The sequence below is a fragment of the Danio rerio genome, chromosome 1 (genome assembly GCF_052040795.2).
Source record: "Danio rerio strain M-AB ecotype USA chromosome 1, GRCz13ab, whole genome shotgun sequence".
Classification (NCBI taxonomy): domain Eukaryota; kingdom Metazoa; phylum Chordata; class Actinopteri; order Cypriniformes; family Danionidae; genus Danio; species Danio rerio.
The window spans coordinates 39,668,739-39,688,798 of record NC_141021.1 but is presented as its reverse complement, the minus strand read 5'-3'; the positions used below and the strand labels follow the sequence as shown (position 1 = coordinate 39,688,798).

The following is a 20,060-nucleotide window of genomic DNA, read 5'->3' as shown; positions in this document are numbered from 1 at the left end:
CACCAAAACAACAGGAGTGAGACTAGCTTATTCATTCTTGATATGAATATAATCAATATGAGCACTTTATATGAACTGCTTCCTCAAATATTCCTTGATTTACATAAGCAGTGAAGCATGCTAAATTGATTTAGAGCAAGAAAATAAGTGCATGCGCTGACCCAGCAATGACACTGTGTGAACAACATACACTGATTGAAAGCTTTGATGCCACAAAGTGACTAACTGTAATTAAAAACACAAATAATTTAAAAAGAATGCTTGACAGCATGATATATTCAGCTTAAGATTATAAGAATCAGCCTTTTGCGTTCATTTACATGGATATTAGGGAACATGGCTATTTTGCATTAATGCTGAAGTGACAGGAAAAGATGTAGATTTACATTTAATCATTTGGTGGGCACTTTTCCCAGATAATATAACACTGTACAAAAAATAAAAAGCATACAAAAGCATGAATATAAGTTAAAATCAGATTCTGAGTCTTTTAATAAAGAAAAAAAAAGGAAATGTTAGTGTTAGAAATCAAATCTAAGCCAATTTTTTTTCATTATATCAATATTATTTATATTATACTCATTAACCAATAAAAACACACATTTTTTCTAAATAAATAAAATGCATAAAATAGAAAATCCATTATTTTTAATAGGCGTAATGATGATTTGTGTGTGTGTCTGTGTGCTTATTATGTTATGATAAAATTGTATATTCATTTAAATATACACTCACCAGACACTTTATAAGGTACACTTGTCCATCTGCTTGTTAACGCACATTTCTAATCAGCCAATCACATGGCAGCAACTCAATGCATTTAGGCATGGTCAAGACAATCTGCTGCAGGTCAAACCAAGCCTCAGAATGGGGAAGAATGGTGATTTAAGTTACTTTGAATGTGGCATGGATGTTGGTGCCAGACGGCTGGTCTGAGTATTTCAGAAACTGCTGATCTACTGGGATTTCCACACACAACCATCTCAAGGGTTTACGAAGAATGGTCAGAAAAAGGGAAAACATCCAGTGAGCGACAGTTCTGTTGGCGCAAATGCCTTGTTGATGCCAGAGGTCAGAGGAGAATGGCCAGACTGGTTTGAGCTGATAGAAAGGCAACAGTAACTCAAATAACCACTTTTCAACTGAGGTATGTAGAAGAGCATCTCTGAATGCACAACATGTCGAGTCAGATGGGCTACAGCAGCTGTAAACCACACCGGGTGTCACTCTTGTCAGCTAAGAACAGGAAACTGAGACTACAGTTCCCACAGGCTCACCAGTTGCACAACAGAAGATTGGAAAAACGTTGCCTGGTCTGATGAGTCTCAATTTCTGCTGCGACCTTCGAATGGTATGGTCAGAATTTGGCATCAACAACTTGAAAACATAGATCCATCCTGCCTTGTATCAACAGTTCAGGCTAGTGGTGATAGTGTGGGGGATATTTTCTTGGCACACTTTGGGCCTATTAAAGCCAATTGAGCATTGTCAATGCCACAACCTACCTGAGTATTGTTGCTGACCATGTCCATCCCTTTATGACCACAGTGTACCCATCTTCTGATGGTTACTTCCAGCAGGCAAATGCACCATGTCAAAGCCCAAATCATCTCAGATGGGTTTCTTGAACATGACAATGAGTTCACTGTACTCAAATGGCCTCCACAGTCACCAGATCTCAATCCAATTGAGCACCTGTGTGATGTGGTGGAAAGGGAGTCTCGTATCATGGATGTGCAGCTGACAAATCAGCAGCAACTGTGTGATGCTATCATGTCAATATGAACTAAAATCTCTGAGGAATATTTCCAGTACCTTATTGAATATATGCAATAAAGGATTAGGGGAGTTTAGAAGGCAAAAGGGGGTTCAGCGCGGTACTAGTAAGGTGTACCTAATAATGTGGCAGGTGAGAGTATACTGTGATGTCAGATTTTTTTTTTTTTTTTTTTTAAAAGCCAAGTGAGAGTGTTTTCATACCCCTCCATGACCGAAGAATTCACAGTAGCAGCAGTCGCAGTACTTTCCTTCCTTCTGATTGGTGGAGGTGGAGGTGGATGAGCTGTGCTCCGAGCTGCTGTCTTCATCTTGGCTCTCCTCTCCTTCATATGGCTGGTGCTCGTATCCTCCATTCCCTTCACACCGATGACCCTCACACTCTGGATCACTGACAGAAACATCCCCACTGTGAGTACAATGCACTCAATTCCAGATCTTAACTTTTCAAAAATACAAAGCTCTATATACAGCAGCTTGTCAATGTTTTTAGATGATCACACTGAAGACACATAAATAGTTTAGATTGTGAACTGACCTGCACACACTATTTGCACCACTGGCCTGCTGCTCGTCCATGAAGCCTGGAGGCACTATACTGGGTAGTGTGTTTGGGGAAGAAGCGTGCGAGGCTGGGTTGAGAGGGGGGAGAGATGAAACGCTGGTGGGACTATTCCTAGGAGCAATAGGAGTGGGATGTCTATGGTCCTCTTTACCTAAATTATGGAAAACTTCATCTAGAAGAAAAGAGAGAGAGTATAATAAGAAGATTTATAAATCTTATAAATCTTGTCGCTTAACAGAAATAATATACAATATAGGATATAAAGCCACAATGCAGTGAAAATAGAATTAATATTGTGTGTGACTCCAGTGCTTGCTTATTTTCTGTTTATACTAAACTGGCAGAAGTGTTTTTCACAAACTGCTACAAAACTAAAAACTTTCTTGTCATACCAAAGCATAAAATAAATAGAATAATGAAAAATATAACTTTATAATTAGGGTGTGTATTAAACTTTAAAAGGTTAAACCCAACCTCCTCCTAAAACAACAGAAATGCAGTAATTGCGCATTAAATTTAAGATTCAATAAGCTTGAAAATGGAAAGCTGTTTTAATTAACATCCTAGTTCATTCATCTGTTGTTAATGAAGTGGACAACTCATGTTCAATCACATCTCTTGATTGATTTACTGCCCCACGCGTGTTAAAGGACGGGACCACAGACTGGCTAATGTGCGCACTGGATGGAAGTGTCTAATACTTCCATTGTTTTCCTATGTAAATGACAGACCAAGAACAGCAAGCTTACACTAGCAAGTTGGCATAATAACAGTTTTGTCTGTTGTTAGCATGACAGAGAAAGCACTATTAAAAAAAAACATTTCCAAGTGTTGCATCTCATGTTTTTAGATGCAAAGATGCATTCTGTGTGAATGGTTCCTAAGTTGTTGCACAGCTTCTGTCTTTTTTTTTTTTTTTTTGCATTAGTCTGGTGTCTGGCAAATCTGGATTGACTTTATTCGTCATCATGAACCAAATTGTTACTTCTGGTATGAATACATGTACCGTTTAGGATTGCAACAATTATTGATTTTGGTTGTACGCTTATGATCTGAGGAATAATCCTGGTTTCACTGTTTTTGCGATTATTATTCACATGAAAACTCCTTATATTTTAAAGTGTTATTTATTGCTGCTCAATAACCAATTAATACAGCATAAAATAATGTGAAAAAAACACTGAAAATAACCAACTTGAGCACGTAAAAGATGCAATATGTAAAGGCCCTCGTTTGATTTCCTCAGCCATAGTTAATCTAGTGTGCATGGGTATTAGCCCTGGTGTACAAGCTCGAAACTTCAAACTAGTGCATAGTTGGCATAGCATTGTTTAGTTGCAGAAGTTTTGTTCCATGCAGAAATGCGGTGTTGAGAAGCCTTAACGATTAATTAACCGTGACGAATTAAAGCATGGTTAATAAATACAGTAGAGCAAAAACACACAATAAATAACCATGCTTTATTTTTCTGGGAAGTCAAACTCTTCATATTTTTATAACTTAAAGTTTGGCTTAAGAAAAATCAAATGTGTAATCATTGATTTCATTTAATCTTGTTGACTACGATGTATTGTATGTGTGTAAAGTGTGTATTGTACTAATTTTTAATTCAATATTGTTAATTTTGTTACAACATACTGCCCAGGGACAACAGAAGCAAGTTAGCTTCATAGCTAACACTGGCACAACGTGTCATGCTGCAGATTGTAGCTAAACGAATAAATGAAAATGAAATAAAACACTTTTTAGGTACAGAAAATGAATAATCAAATATAAAAGAACAATGTATGGTCTTAAAGCAACACTCCACTTTTTTGAAAACAGGCTAATTTTACAAGTCACCTAGAATTAAACATTTGAGTTAGCAATGATATTATACTGTGCTGTTACCTATTTGAGGACTATATTCAGTTCCTAAATTCCTTGTCTATTACGCCGGAAAGAGAGTATAGTTCCTAGCCATATTGGCCAAGAAAATAGCAACTTTTCTTTTTCCACTGGTCATAGTAACTGATGTAAAGAATAACAGAAGAAGAACGTAAGAAGACTCAATCATTAAATAGTAAAATTATCAGGGGTGTCCAAACTCGGTCCTGGATATTTTAATTCCAACTCAAATTAAACACACCTGAACCAGCAAATCAAGCTGGTTCTAGGTATACTAGAAACTTCCAGGGAGATGTGTTGAAGGAAGTTGGAGCTAAACTATTCAAGACACCAGCCCTCCAGGAACGTGTTTGGACACCTCTGCTTTAAACATATATCCAATCAAATACAATTAATCTTGGTTAAAGCCATAAACATTATAATTTACTCACATACAAAGTAACAGGCCTTAGAACCCAAGCAAATGATAAACTTTTACTCTATTACAGTTACACTGTGCAATGACTCCTGGTTCTGAATCGTAAATCCTGACTAATCAATGCACATCCTGCATTGTGACTACTATGAAAAAGCATGCAATGTCAATGCTGAAACAACATATTGCGCAACCCTTCCGTGGAAGTGATTCTTACTTGACTGGACAGTGGTGGCGGTACTGGAGACAGAGGAGGTGGCAGAGGAAGTGGCCATTACCACTTCACTGGCCTCCATAAAGGCATCTTGGTAGTTGAAGAGACACTTTTTCTTGGCGCCATTTTTCTTCTCTTTGCCATCCGGGGAAAGGTGGGGGTTGACACTTGGGTCTAAACTGGAGGAGAGTAGGGGCACGTCGGGAAGGGGAGGACCCAGCATGTCACCTATGATGATGAGAAAAGTGTCAGTGAGGTCAGAGAGATTTTTCTTTTTGGTTTAGAGGCTATTTAAATGTATATAATAATTGTATCATGTTTATATGGCTGAAATGAGCAACTTGTTTTTACTGTGATGATGTTGCCCACTATCAAACACCTTTCGTTCGAGGTGTGGTACTCGAAAATAGTTTTGACTCATTCACAAATTTTGATCTTTCTCCAACAGTTTCTCACCACCAGCTCTGCGTTCTCGGGGAAACCCATCAATTATAGTCCAGAGAGAACACACCATTTAAAAACAACAGCTTAATGAGGATAAAGATAACACGCCTTCTCTGTGGATGGCATTTCGCTAATGATGACTGCTAATATTACTTGGTTCAAAAGTGTTTCTGGCTTCAACAAGAAAACCATTTAGTGTAGTTATTAGTCATTTTTGAGTGACTTTTGTATCCTATATACATTTCAAGTCAGAATTATTAGACCCCATTTGATTTTTTTTCTTTTTTTAATATTTTACAAATGATGATTAACAGAGCAAAAAAAATTCACAGTATATCTGATTTTTTTTTCTGGAGAAAGTCTTATTTGTTTTATTTCGGCTAGAATAAAAGCAGTTTTTAATGTTTAAAAAAAAAAAAAAACATTTTAAGGTCAAAACTATTAGCCCCTTTAAGCTTTATTTTTTTCATAGTCTACAGAACAAACCATCATTATACAAAAAACTTGCCTAATTACCCTAACCTGCCTAGTTAACCTAAATAACCTAGTTAAACCTTTAAATGTCACTTTAAGCTGTATAGAAGTGTCTTGAAAAATATCTAGTCAAATATCATTTACTATCATCATGGCAAGTAAAAAAATAATTATTTATTATATTATTTTAACAGTTATTTAAAATGATTTATTAAAACTATGATGTTTAGAAATGTGTTGAAAAAATCTGCTCTCCATTAAACAGAAATTGGGGAAAAAATAAACAGGATGCTAATAATTAAGGGGGGCTAATAATTCTGACTTTAACTGTAAATTTGTGGCACATAAGAAATGAAAACACTTTTAGGGATTAACTTCAACATTTTAATGAAGTTTAACACTCAAACCCTCTTTGGTGCTTATCTGGCTGTTATAATATTTGATTGCTTAAAGGGGGTGGGCTCTCGATTGGGTAGATTTGTTAGATTTAAAACTAAGGGCCTCTCACACTATGCTATCCGAACCGTGCCCAGGCCTGTTTCCGGGATCATTTGAGAAGTGTGAGTGCGCTGAATCAGGCTCCGGTAGGGTTCACATAGCTGGCCCTGGCCCAGTTGGAAAAGGTGTGCCTGTGCGCGGTTCACTTGGGCTTTAGCACGGTACGCTTGTGTGTGAGTGCAAAATGCGTCTAAGCCCGAAACTGAAAGCAAGACGTGACTTTTAAGAGATGGTTTCATATGGATTTATTAATCATTTCTACTGTTCAATACATGCAAACTATCGTAGTTGTCATGGTCGTAGTGTCGTAGTTGATCACTGCACCACAGTTGAGTATCTAATGTAAAATTTTGAATACAGCTCTGCCTGCTTTTCATATTATTTGATTTTACAATTTCTTTTAAAGCCACAAAAATAATATTTGAAGCACTTCATTTCACACACTGCATATGTGAAAAAAGTAAACACTGCATATGTGTAAAAACACTGTTCACTGTGCAAGTGAAAACATTTTTTAAAAACACAGAAGTGTGCAAATGGGCTTTTCCCACTATAGTTACAAGAAAATCTGGCCAGTAGGTCTGGTTCTCAGAGAACTAAACTCCTCTTGAACTACTGTCCTGGTTGCATTTACAGCATCACTAGGATATCTGAAGTGATGTAAGCTGGCTAAAAGTGACATTAAGCAATACATTAAATGAAATCAACAGCTGGAAGATGTAGGACATCATGATCGAACTGTGTTTTCATTGTGTAATAATGGGTGTGGAATCTGGAATATGAGTTATTTGTCTAAATCTCCTATGACAACTTGTAGTGCTTTATATCACAGAGACAAAAAAAAAAAAAAACAGTGCCACAAAAGTAGCAGGAAAATGCAGCTAAAATTTGCATAATGAATGCGTCTTAACACTTAAAAAACTGACCCCAGTGTTTTATATGGCACATATTCCCCAACCAACCAGTATTAACTTATGTCAGCTCCTATTACTCCAAAAGCCTTTATTGTGGAGTTTAAAAACCTTTTAAAATAATCTAATTTTGTTAATCTGAAAAAAAAAAAAAAATCTTTATTTACTAGAAAAACTGTCAATACCTCAATAAGTACCCTTTATTTTAAAGTCAAACTGAAAAACAAAACTGAAATTCCATGTTATTCCCCTGTTTCAAAGACAAGACTTAAAGGGATAGTCCATCCAAAACTATCATTTGTTCTTTCTAAACCTGTAAGATTCTTTATTCTGTTGAACACACAAGATATTTTGAAGAAAGCTGAAAACCTGTAACCATAGACTTAAATAGTATGCTTTTTCCTACTGTGGAGGTGAATGATTAAAATAAAGAAACTCAAAGATTTTAACCACTTTAAGTTAAGTAATTAGTGAGTAAATTAATTTTTGTGTGAATGATCCTTTTAAGGCTAAATTGCTAGTATGAGCTGTCTTAACTAAAAATAACTTGGTGGCATATCCAAAAAATGTCAATGCCACAGAATAGTTTCAATATACATACCAGTATTGTGTTTCTAAATACTGTTTATAAAAGAAGCTTAATTACCTCATTTATTTCCTAAACCCTATTTGTGAAACCATTCCATTGTGCTTCCTCTACTGTGGAGAGTACAAAACTTGATTTTGTCCAAGTAGAATTGATTAGATTGATCCCGTTTTAGGTCAGTAGGCATATTAGGTAGGTATTTAGTGCCATCCTCTTGTGATAGGCCTGATAACAAATAGGGTAAACTGGGCCTTGCGATGGTTTACAAAATTAATGAAGCTATAAGATGAACTCCTCCCACTAAAAGCAAAAACATTTACTAGCATTTTAATCAGAATGCCGCTGTTCTTTAATCTGCTTTGAAGTGGGCGAAACATCTTTAAAAAGGGCTTATGGAACTGACCAGGCAGTGGTTCCTGGAGCAGCACAGAAGGGTTCCAGTTCTTCATCATGTGCGTGTCCCAGAGGTTCTCTAGCTTGAGGGAAGGACACGGTAAAGAGCCGTTCCAGTCCCCTGCCGTGCTGAAGCAGCTCTGGTACACGTGCTCTGGTAAGGTTGGATTGAACGCCTGTTGCTTTCCGCCTGTGTGACTGGATGTGGGAGTGGGAGGAAGAGTCTAGAGAAGATAATGTGGAGAGAGTTACATGAAAAAAATCATCAGGAAATGTCCTTTTAATGATTCATTATGAAATCCAGTGATACGAGTACTGAAATTATTTAAAGTAAATCATTGCTTGATAGTCAATAGTCAGTAATGTGGAAAGGTACATGCCCAGTAGGAAGTGAAACCTACTACTTAGGCCTTTGGTTTATTTATTTTTTTGCGTATGATTTTTGATACAAGTCACCCCCCTTGTGGCTGGAAAAATTACGACAGTCACTGACAGGGTTTCTATTCTTTCACAAACAGCTGATTCAAGGACTTTTAAGAGTTTTTTTTGAAGGACCATTGCCACCTACACATAATATTTACATTAAAATGTTAGAGAGATGATTTTTAAATGTGTCGTTGACAAAAAATGTAGACTGTTTTAATGGTTTCTGCAGGTTTCACTAAGTTCAATTGAAGACTTTAAGACATTTTAAGACCATTATGAATGGAATTTTAGACTTGTACAGGGCTAAATGCTGAGGATTTTTTTTTCGAATATCCCAGTTAGAAAAGATTTTAACTTACCCTATCAAAAAAAAAAAAAATGTAATACATTTAATGATACAATAATAATAATAATAATTTTGTTCTTTTTTAATTCATTTTCAAATATATCCATTCACAAACCCTATAACCCTTATCAAGAATAGAACAAAACATAGCAGTAAATTACATTAGTTTACAATAATAATAATTTACAAATAAAAAACAATATAGGTCAGGTCAGCAGTAACCTCAGCAGAAAATAAATGAAGAACTTTTAAGCAAATTTAACTTTAAGGAAAGAAATTAGATGCTCTTTTTAAATAAAAGGTTTAACATTTTATTGAGATGGATTGTTGGTGATTGTATGGGTGTTAATAGCCATTTTGGGTAGCTATAAATTAGATTAGATTCAACTTTATCGTCATTACACATGTACAAGTATAAGGCAATAAATGCAGTCCAAGTAAAGTGCAATTATAGATAAGCTATGGTGATATTTACAGATTGATGTATTATGAAAATTACATACCGATTGTATTAACTATGAAGAGATTTACAATAGATGAATATATGTACAGGTTGCTATTAATCAGAAGTATACATGAAAAAGGAAAATTAAGACCTGTTAAATAATGATTTAAGACCTACAACACAACATTTCAGTGGATTTAAGACTTTCTAAGGGCTAAAACATAGCTTTTGAGACTTTTTAAGACACCACGGATACCGTTTAAACCAATGTTTCTCAACTGGTGGGGAACATTTTCAGTGGGTACAGTGTGTGGTAAAAAAAAAAACGACAAAAGTTTAAAAATTTATTTTGCTTACACCGGACTTTTATTTTGAAATGCACTCGCAACAACTCTACCGTTTGACGTGAAATTTCATTTAATTATAGCAATAAATATGCAAGATGTAAAGTATGGATTTACATATATTGACAAAAAAAAAGATTTCAAGCCTCTGTGTGATATGTAGTGAGGTGCTCTTACAGCATGAAACCTTCTAAACTAAATCGACATTTAAAACCAGACAACAATGTTTAATTAACAGTTCAGTTTAGTTCATGATAACTTCATGATCAGTTTAAGTTCACCTGAAACTTTCCTTACCCTAAGCACTGTTTACAGTATTTGTCGTTTTTACTCTGTTATATTTCTATAATTTGATCCATTTTGTTATGACAACAATAAAATACTGTTCATTTGTAAGTATTGGTAATTTTCTTATGATTTACTTACGTGTATTAACAAATAAATGCAAATTATTTTTAATTCCTAAATGTATATTATAGATAACCATGTAAAAATGTGGGTCCCATTGCCAAACCAGTTGAGAACCCCTGGTTTAAACAGCCATGTTCATAGAACTTTTAAAAAAAAAGTTGTTAAATTTAAAACTGTTAATATTTAAATGCAGTTTCTGAAATATTTATAAATTGTGGATTATTTGTCATACATTGTGTACAAGATGTTAATTCAAGTTTTTTTTTTTCATTCTGTTTTTGACAACAGCATGACAATTGCTGAAATAACACTAAAAACAAATTGTATTTCAAATTTAATTCAAGCACTTACAAGGCCCTATGTTAGTTTTTAAGTAATTTCCAGGCCTTAAATCCTTGTCTGAAATTCAAGTACTTTCAAAGAAGCCAGGGAACCCAGCACTGAGCACAAATAACCAATGCAATACAAAGTTTGTGTGTTTTGTATTTTTTTCTAACCTTGTTGTGAGTGAGTGGAGGGGTGGAGTAGAGGGTGGGCAGCAGTGGTCTGGGCAGGTGCGAGAGGTTGTGTAAGGGGAGATGGCCGTGGATGTGAGGGTAGAGGTGGAGGGCAGGGTGGGCGGCTGTCTTCTCTGAGAAGAATTGGTGACCCCCTGCATGCAGCCTGCTGGAGGGCAGACAAGTGGAGCTCAGGCCGGAGGTGCTACCATCCACAGTGCCCTGATTACACACATGACACTCGCATGGATGCTGTATGTGGTCCACCTAGATATAAAATGATCAAGTTTTAATATTTTGTTAGAAGACATGTACAATTCAGCTGTCTGTGAAACTGATGTGCACAGGATATGTGCATTATAAAACAGTTCTGTTTGGTTCTTGACTCTGATTGAATGTTGATAGTAGTGCGATATTTTGCAAATAACAGCACTCATCCAGCCTCTTAACCCTTCACCCTTGTGTATTACTCCGCCCATATGCAGCAACAAGCAGAGGACACTACAGTTTGACAAATATTGCAGCTGTTGGACAACATTATGTACTTTTGAGGCATTTTTTAGGCAAGAATGTTTAGATTGTAACTATGCAGTTTATTTATAAGAATAATGCCTATTTTAAAATGTTCTGAGAGACAGTGCTTCTGTGGCCATTAGCCTTTCTTTAAACAAAGACAGATGACGATATTCATCCACAAGATGGTGACAGAAACCACATAATAAGCCTAATTTCAAACTACAGCTGATCAAATTAATAAACAGGTAAATGACTTTCTAAGTCGATCTCTCTCTTTTGTATGTTGTAGAGTTGTATTTGTACCACTGTAATATTGTGACCTCCCGATTGCAACAGAAATACTGGGAAATCTCTGTAGATGGCATTTCATGGCTTTATAAACTTAAAATGTGATCTAAATCATCGGTTTTGTCATCACTTTAGACATTATACTAGAGAATCTTTCAAAAACTAGCACTAAAGTGACATTGGTAAAGTAGCTACGGTTTCCGCTGTGCTGACATCAGCTGCAGATGTAAAGGAATGGTGGAAGAAAGTAGTTCCTCTTGCAAAAGGGGTTTTAGACACTCCATGTTTGATCTTCTTTTTTTATATACACGATTATGCCGTCGAACTGTTGTATTTAAACGCAATATCACACTCGTAGTACTGCATTGTGGCTGTATATTGTCACTGGTGGGACACTAAGGAACTCGGCCTGTGGCTTCCCACCAGTGCCGATATAACTTTAATGTAACATTTTTGAACAATATACAGATTGCATCATGTTGGCTAAAAATGTTTGTATGTGTATTTAGGGATCCTGAAGGTCATTTGCTCTTCTTATTAAATTGCACGAAATATTTAGGATAAAGCAATTGTAAATTGATTACTTGTCAATTGAAATTTCAGCAAATATCACCCACTTTTAAAATACAATAATATAATGGAAATATATTTTTAAAAAACTATTTTAGAGACACCATGTGATATCAAGCATGAGGTTAAGACTTTGAACCAAACCACAAAACGGTGGGAAAAGTGAACTGTTATTCTCAACTTTGTTGGTGATATAAAAAGCTTAACAATAATGTAAACAATAATTAATTATATAATAAGTGTTCCCCATCACATTTAAGCATTTTACATTATTATACATTAATAATGGATGCAGTTTACTGAAAAGTATAGATTTGAAGTATACAATTCCAGCTTAAGGGAACACAAAAATGTAAAATTTTTGAAATGTACCCACAATTCTGGAAATAGTTATTTATACAAACACATTGAAATTTTATAAAATATCTAAAAAAACAAACAAACAAACAAACATCTAAAACAATTTTAAAACATCAAATAAAATGTATTAAAAAGGTTAGTAGTACACAGTAAAACCCAACTGTCAATTTTATCAAATGAAATGAGTGTAGTTTATTCAAACTTGACTGAAAGATGATTCTACTCATTTGAAAAGAGTTTTGAACTCAGTGTTGAAGATATGGAGTTAATTAAATACCTCATTACTTCAACTTAAATGGAGTACGTTCACAGCACTCAAATAGATTTGTTTTTTTAACTCAAATTGTTTGTAACAATTGGTTTCCTCAAACGGTTTGAGCTGCCTTATTGAGAATTACTTATTGGGTTTTACAGTACTCAGTTGGTTTTTTTTCAGTACTCTTTATTTATTGGGTTTACTGTGCTCAAATTGCTACAGTGAACCACAACCAGCTTAATGTATACTTCATGAAAATATGTATTTTTATAAAGCTGACAGCAAGACTTTATACTAGTCTTTATAAAGAATGTGGGGAAAAAAATTAAAATAAGGAAAAAAAGAATATTAATATATAATATTTCAGGTGTATTTTGATCCATTGCAACCCATGGATGCCTTAGTTCTCAAACTATTTACTTCAGCTCTACTTCAGACACCTTTCTCAGTTGCTTTGTTATTTAAGCTACTATTGTGTTAGTTGTTAATCCTGCAATTAATCAATATATATCTTTTTTTATGTCCTGGCTTTATCTTTTCCTAACCTCTACCTGTGTATGAGGGTATGACGGAGGCGGACAGTCATGTTTCCCTCCAGAGAGCACCTCTTTCTGGCCTGGAGGCTCTCCACCGCTCTCCCTCTCCTCCTCATCACCTTCAGAAGAGCTGCTACTGCTGCTGCTCCCCCGTGAAGACTGAGAGAACAAGAGCGAGAGAGGACAGCTTATTACCAGCCAGAGTTTTACTTTCTAAAGTCAAATGTCACAGTTATGTTTACTGTGCACTGTAGGCGGCAACAAACACTGTCAGATGTTGAGCTGCACCTACTTTATCTTTAAGGGTCAAGCTCTCCTCTCCTCCACTGAGCTGGCTGTGAATGCCATTAATGCTGGCCACCACCGCAGGGTCTTCATACCCGCTTAGAGGGTAGATGGCAGACAACGGAGGCACTTCATCATCGCTGGGGCAAAAAAGGCAGAAGGAGGAAAGGAAAAAATAATTAATGAGTCAACCTTTGGACGTGTGATGTAATAAACTGATGACACCGTGTTACTGAAAAACCGAAACTGAGTGAGTTCAGCAGGAAAGTACATAATGAAGTCACTGAAAACATGAATACAGTAATGACTACAATACTTGGAACTCGCCTGATCTGACCCATATATCATTTCTGCTACTCTCTCCATAGGAGAGGAGAATATTACTAGTACTGCACAATACAACTACTACAAAAATTCCCGAACTTATGTTTTAGTTTTACCTAAAATATAAATATATATATATTACTCCACTCACACAGAATGACAGCAGATCCATAAGCTCACTACAGTTAAACAAATATTATAGCTGCTGGGGAACAAAATGGTTTTTAGGCTTTTAGGCTTTTTAGGCCAGAAAGTGTTTGTTTAGATTGCAATATAGATATTTTAGATATGCAGTTCATTTATAAGGACAGCGTCTATTTTTCAATAATTACAATTTCTGAGATAAAGTGCGTCGACATCCATCAGCCTGTCATACTGAGCAGAGCAAAAAAGTTGGCATTCTGCCACAAGATGGTGATAGAGACCACGTAATAAGCCCTTAGAGGTGAAAAACTTAATGTCATTTCAAATCATTATAAAACAGGTAGGTGACATTCTAAGTCGATCTCTCTTTTTTGTATGTTGTAGTGCTGTATTTATACCATGCGTCTAGTAGTGTTTGCTTTGCTTTGGCTTTTTGGGATTAACTATTGTGATATCTCAATTGCAACAGAGAAATACTGGGAAACGTCTTTAGACTAATGGCATTTCATGCTGTTCAGCCTCATAATCCTAAAACGCAAGCATAATCACCCGTTTTGTCAGCACTTTAGATATTATGCTAGATAATAATAATTCAAATACTAGCTCTAAAGTGACGTTTGTGAAGTAGTAACAGTTCTTCTGTTCTGACGTCAGCTGCAGATGTGAGTTAATGGCGGAAGAAAGTAGTTCCTCATACAAAATGATTTTTTAACTCTCCATGTTTGATTTAGTTTATTTAAATAGACAATTATGTAGAACTGTAGTATAAATGCAGTATCACACTCGTAGCAGTGCGGTATGGCTACACATCACATCACATCATCAGAATTGTTAGCCCCCCCTGCATTATTAGCGCCCCTGTTTATTTTTTTTCACCAAATTCTGTTTAATGGAGGGAAGATTGTTTCAGCACATTTCTAAGCATAATAGTTTTAAAAACTTATTTCTAAAAAAGGATTTATTTTATCTTAATAATATTTTACTTCATATTTTTCAAGAAACTTCTATACAGCTTAAAGTGACATTAAAAAGGCTTAACTAGGTTAATAAGGTGAACTAGGCAGGTTAGAGTAATTAGGCAAGTTACTATATAATGATAGTTTGTTCTGTAGATTATCGAAAAAAAAAATTAGCTTAAAGGGGCTAATAATTTTGTCCCAAAAATGTTTTTTAAAAAATGAATAACTGCTTTTTTTCTTGCCTAAATAAAACAAATAAGACTTTCTCCAGAGGAAAAAATATATTATCAAACATAGTGTAAAATTTCCTTGCTCTGTTAAAAATAATTTGGGAAATATTTAAAAAAATAAAATAAAATCAAAAGGGGGCTAATAATTCTGACTTCAACTGTATATATATCAGAAAATCAGAAATTTGAAGATACTACAGAACTTTTATTCTATATATAAATATATTTTAATCTGTAATACATAGGGATGTAACGGTATCAGAATTTCACGGTACGGTAATACCTCGGTATGAATGTCACGGTACGGTATTTATTGAATCATTTACAGGAAAAAACAAAACTTATGAAAATACTCCAAAAAAGTGCCAAAAGTGTCAATGACATACAAATTAGCCATCTATCTGTAAGCTTTGAAACAGGAACTTCAATTTTAATAACAAAAATTATTAAACCATGTAAAAGCAATAAAGTTTCAATTTAGTATTGTTGAAAACTCATCACATTCAACATTTAATCACACTCAGCCCATCTACACAGATGAGAGCTCTGCTAGTCGGACTTCTCATCAAGCATCTCCCGCTGGATCTAATCTCACTATATTTATTAAACGGGATATTTCATTTATCTTGTTGTCTTTATCTAACGACATATTCCCTGACTTTGGTCATTGGAATCTATTACTTGTTCTCAGGTAACGTGTTTTGGCTGAGCGCAAAGATGAGTTAATGATTAATGTAACGTTAACCACGTACATTCTGTATATTGACTGATCGCTTGCCTTTATTTCCTATAATGTATAAACTTATTGTATGTTATACTTTTAAAATGGCCATTATCGATTATTAAAACTGATACTCAGCAAAAGAGAGGGTGTGTTTCGTATTTTCACTGAAATTGAAAGGAGGCAGTTGTTATCGGCTCCGTTTTGTTATAAATATCCACACAGTGAAGATGACGCTCATCTTATGCAGCACGACGCCTCAACATGTCTGCTGTCTAAGTTGCTAATATTAAAATCAAAATAGGCAGTTCCTTAAATCATGTTTACATTTTATTGTTGATAAAGTGAAACAACGAAGCCAGGGTGATGTGAATGAAGTTATAAAGTACACTGTTCCCTTTGAAGATTTACCCGTGTCCTCGGTATAGTCTGCTTTTCCATATCAAACTGAGAAGAAGAGACTGCAGCCTTGATCAAACTTGCGAAGTCTGAACTTACAAGGAGAGGATGCAGGACTGAACTGTGCGTGTTAGGCTACTTAATATTCAGGAAAAGCCCCAATCAGAGAGGCGAACGTCTGCAGCCCCGCCTCCGTTTTCAGAAGTCTCCGTTTTTCATTATCCACAGAGACATTATGCACACATTTCGAAACGCTCCGTTTTCGGCGCTCGAGAACTTCGGCGTAGTGTGGACGGTTGGCGTAACCGTAGCAAAACTTATGCGTTTTCAAACTAAAACGCATTAGTGTAAACGGGGCCTTAGAGTTTTCCAGCTCTTTTCATCCCCGCTTCTAGCAGCACACTCCATTTCCGCATTACTGGATCTGTAGCGACAACAGACCGCAAGGGATGATGGTCAAGCATGGGCTGATGGGTATTGTAGTTTTTGCTACCTCCCGTTCGCTTCATTCGCCTAAGCAAATTTTCTCAGAAGACCTATAGTTTTACCGAGTCATGCGACTTTGGTAATATCGAAAAAAATTAATATTGCGGTATGACGGTATTTACAATACCGTTACATCCCTAGTAATACACATACATATACATACATACATACATACATACATATACATATCTATATCTATATCTATATATATATATATATATATATATATATATATATATATATATATATATATATATATATATATATATATATATATGCAATGCTTGTAGAATTATGCAGTCATAAACACAGGCAACAAGAAAATTTTATAAACTAATTAACTGGAACATTTTTTTTCTACAGTTTAAAAAATTGATGTATAAAATAGATTTAAAAAAATAAATTTATACTGGAAAAATATGATTGAAAGTCCACATTAAAACTACTCAAATATTTCCAGTGCTTAGTTAGGTTTCAGTATTACCAAAAGCACACCGCAGGCACAAAACTTGGCACCAAGAGCTTGCAAATTTATCAAACAATGCAGTAAAACAAAAATATGCACCGCAATTCTCTCTCTAACGTTCTTGAATCGATTCTCAAAAGTTCCATATTAATTCTGTTTTCAATTTAGATTGCAACATTGCCCACACAGAGAGACTCTAAACAAACAAAAAAAAAAAAGCGCTGATAAGTGCACATTTATATGATGTTAAATTTGCATCATTTGGATAGATAAACATTGGTTCTCCTGAGTTGTGTGCCTGCAGCGTCTGGTTGTTGTTCAAATGCCTTTTACACCAGAAAAATTGAAATCTCAATTTGTCAGCAGCACTGCGCTTCTTGTTTGGTGTGCGAGTGTTTTACAATCATTAGGAGGCGTAGATGTTCACATTAACGTCATCCATTGACACTGGCTACAACAGAATCATATGTCACTGGTACACTCCACCGCAGTAAAGGCTCACTGCTTGTGTTTTGCAAACGCAAGTTATAAATGCTTGTGAACCAGACCTGCTGCACTGTATGTTTTAAAAGTTTGTTTTGTGATTAAAGTAGAAAATTAGTATCTTGCCAAATAACTAATAAAATAGGCCTGTTCTGTACTTTCAATCTTGGCAAAGACAAAAGACATTAATTAATAAAACTATGTAGTGTTTAACTTACTATGCAGTGGTACCATCCTGTGGCAGGATGAGGCGAGGGTGCTGCTGGATGGTGATGGGGGAGCCTGGGGCCGAGCCAGACCCCGAGCTGCCTGATGACATACTGGGGGGATGGACCTCTGACATGTAGTCCCGCGGCGGATCGCCCTGCAACTTCAGATGGAGATCCTCTGCCATTGGAGCATCCATAATGCCACAGGTGAGAATATGAGACAGGCTGCAGTCATCACAGGTACATCTGTAGGTAAAAAAATAAAAAATAAATAAAAAAAACATGATTAAAAAAAATCAAGTTAAAAATATCAAACCATGATGTATTTATATATTTATATTTAAATATATATATTTATTTATTTACATTAACCCTTGTGTATTGTTCAAATTGACAACCCTTTTGTTATGTTGGTGTTATGTTTTTGCCCTAATAGCCGCATTTCCACTGTCGCACATAAAACAAGTGAGCCAAAGCAAAAAGTGTTTTTACAGTCACTTCCGGGGCCTGATTGGGCCAAAGCCGGGCTTTCTCGGGGCCAGCGGCCGACCTTTTTTGGCCCGCTGAATATCTTGGGCCAAAGTGAGCCAGCTGGGGCTTCAGGGTGGACTGAAAACAAAGCTGGAGTTTGCCCGAGTTTATTAAAATTGGTATGCTGCTATTACAGTAGTTTTCCTGAACGTACGAGTTGGTTACATGCACCAAAAACCAAATATAAGGAAAGGAAAAAACCTAACTAGCGGTCAGTTTAAGATATTCCGTAAAAGACCTTATAGGCTTGGGGTCTTTTTTTTTTTTGCTTAAGATCATTCTTATGAATGAAAATACAAAGGCTTATGCATATAGACATATAATGTAGTGGTGTACAGCAATGTGCAAAGCGCTTGTTTGAGTTTGCATGCTGCGCTGGGACCTATTGGCTCGACAGTGGAAACGCAACATGATTTTGGCCTCTCTACTCAACTTCCCGGGTTATTGGTCTGACCCGGCCCGATAAAATACCTAGCCAGCACTGGCCCAACAGTGGAAATGCGGCTATTGACTTCCATTTTTAATTGAATTTGTTGATTGCAACGTCAAAACACATATAATCATGCATTCTTTTGTGATTTTTTGTGTTAGGAACCGGTACAATGTGTAATTTTTACTGTTTATTAGTAGGCAGCATTAACCCTTTTCTGGCTTTTATACAGTTGTACCACTTTCCAATGGGGACAACCAGCAACAATCAAGAATGCATTATTATATAGGGTCATGGATTTCCAATTAAAAAAATGGAATTATAATAAAAGTCCGTAAGGCAAAAACAGCCACAAACGTAACGAAAGGGTAGTAAATCTGTCCAGAGAGTATTGTTGAATTTTTTAATTTTTATTTTAATAACATTTTTTCAATATGGCAAAAAAGATGTTACTAAAATCATTCAAGTAAGAAAGTTGTGGCCAAATTAGGACTCAAAATTAACCTAGAGTGGATGATAACAGCCCCAACAGTACACAAGGGTTAACGTGCCTCTGAAAAAAGGCTTGTTGTAAAGAAGACCCGTATATCAGATTTATTACATGCATAAAGATTATTGGTAAACAAAACAGAAATGTACCTTCGTCTGTAGTTGCAGTTGGGACAGTCTGGAATACTCAACCTAGAGGACAGCATCTGTTTCACTGTGTCTGTGAACTTGCTGTCACCACCCAGAGATTTTTTACTGTTTGGTTGGAACTGCCAGCAAAAGATGAGAACAATTATTGTATATGAAGGTATATGGCATAATAAAACACGTGCTAACAACTTGGAAATAGCTTTGGAAAGCAGCACAAGCTTTACATTTATAAAACACAATCAAATGTTTGAGGACATTAAGATTCTTTGTACGTCTCAGATACTAACATTTGTTTAAAAAGTACAATAAAAAATTATAATAGATTTTTTTTACTTTAATATATTTTAAAACATTTAATTGTGTGTTTCATGAGGCTTTAGAATAACTGTAACTCTAAGTAAACATATTTAACTTAAATAATGACTTAATTAAACCAATATAAATCATCATATGACCCAAAATCATTAATAACAAGGCTAAACACAAGTAGTCTGGGTTCTTTTAACATGTCTAGAATAAATCTCAAAGCTGTTAAAGTTTTTGACTGAGCAAGAAATAAGTTCTAAATGCAGTCCATCATAAAAAAAATAATGCAC

The 20,060-nt window shown here is 35.5% G+C and overlaps 1 protein-coding gene across 1 annotated transcript in view; it reads right to left on the bottom strand.

The window, feature by feature from the left end:
- fam193a (family with sequence similarity 193 member A) overlaps positions 1-20,060 on the bottom strand; it is a 51,388-nt gene that overhangs the window by 6,725 nt on the left and 24,603 nt on the right. The window contains 9 exon segments of the mRNA NM_001328395.2: positions 1,981-2,167; positions 2,315-2,513; positions 4,861-5,085; positions 8,174-8,387; positions 10,633-10,899; positions 13,174-13,317; positions 13,451-13,583; positions 17,874-18,110; positions 19,465-19,583. Of these exon segments, the coding sequence (NP_001315324.2) occupies positions 1,981-2,167; positions 2,315-2,513; positions 4,861-5,085; positions 8,174-8,387; positions 10,633-10,899; positions 13,174-13,317; positions 13,451-13,583; positions 17,874-18,110; positions 19,465-19,583 (1,725 nt within the window).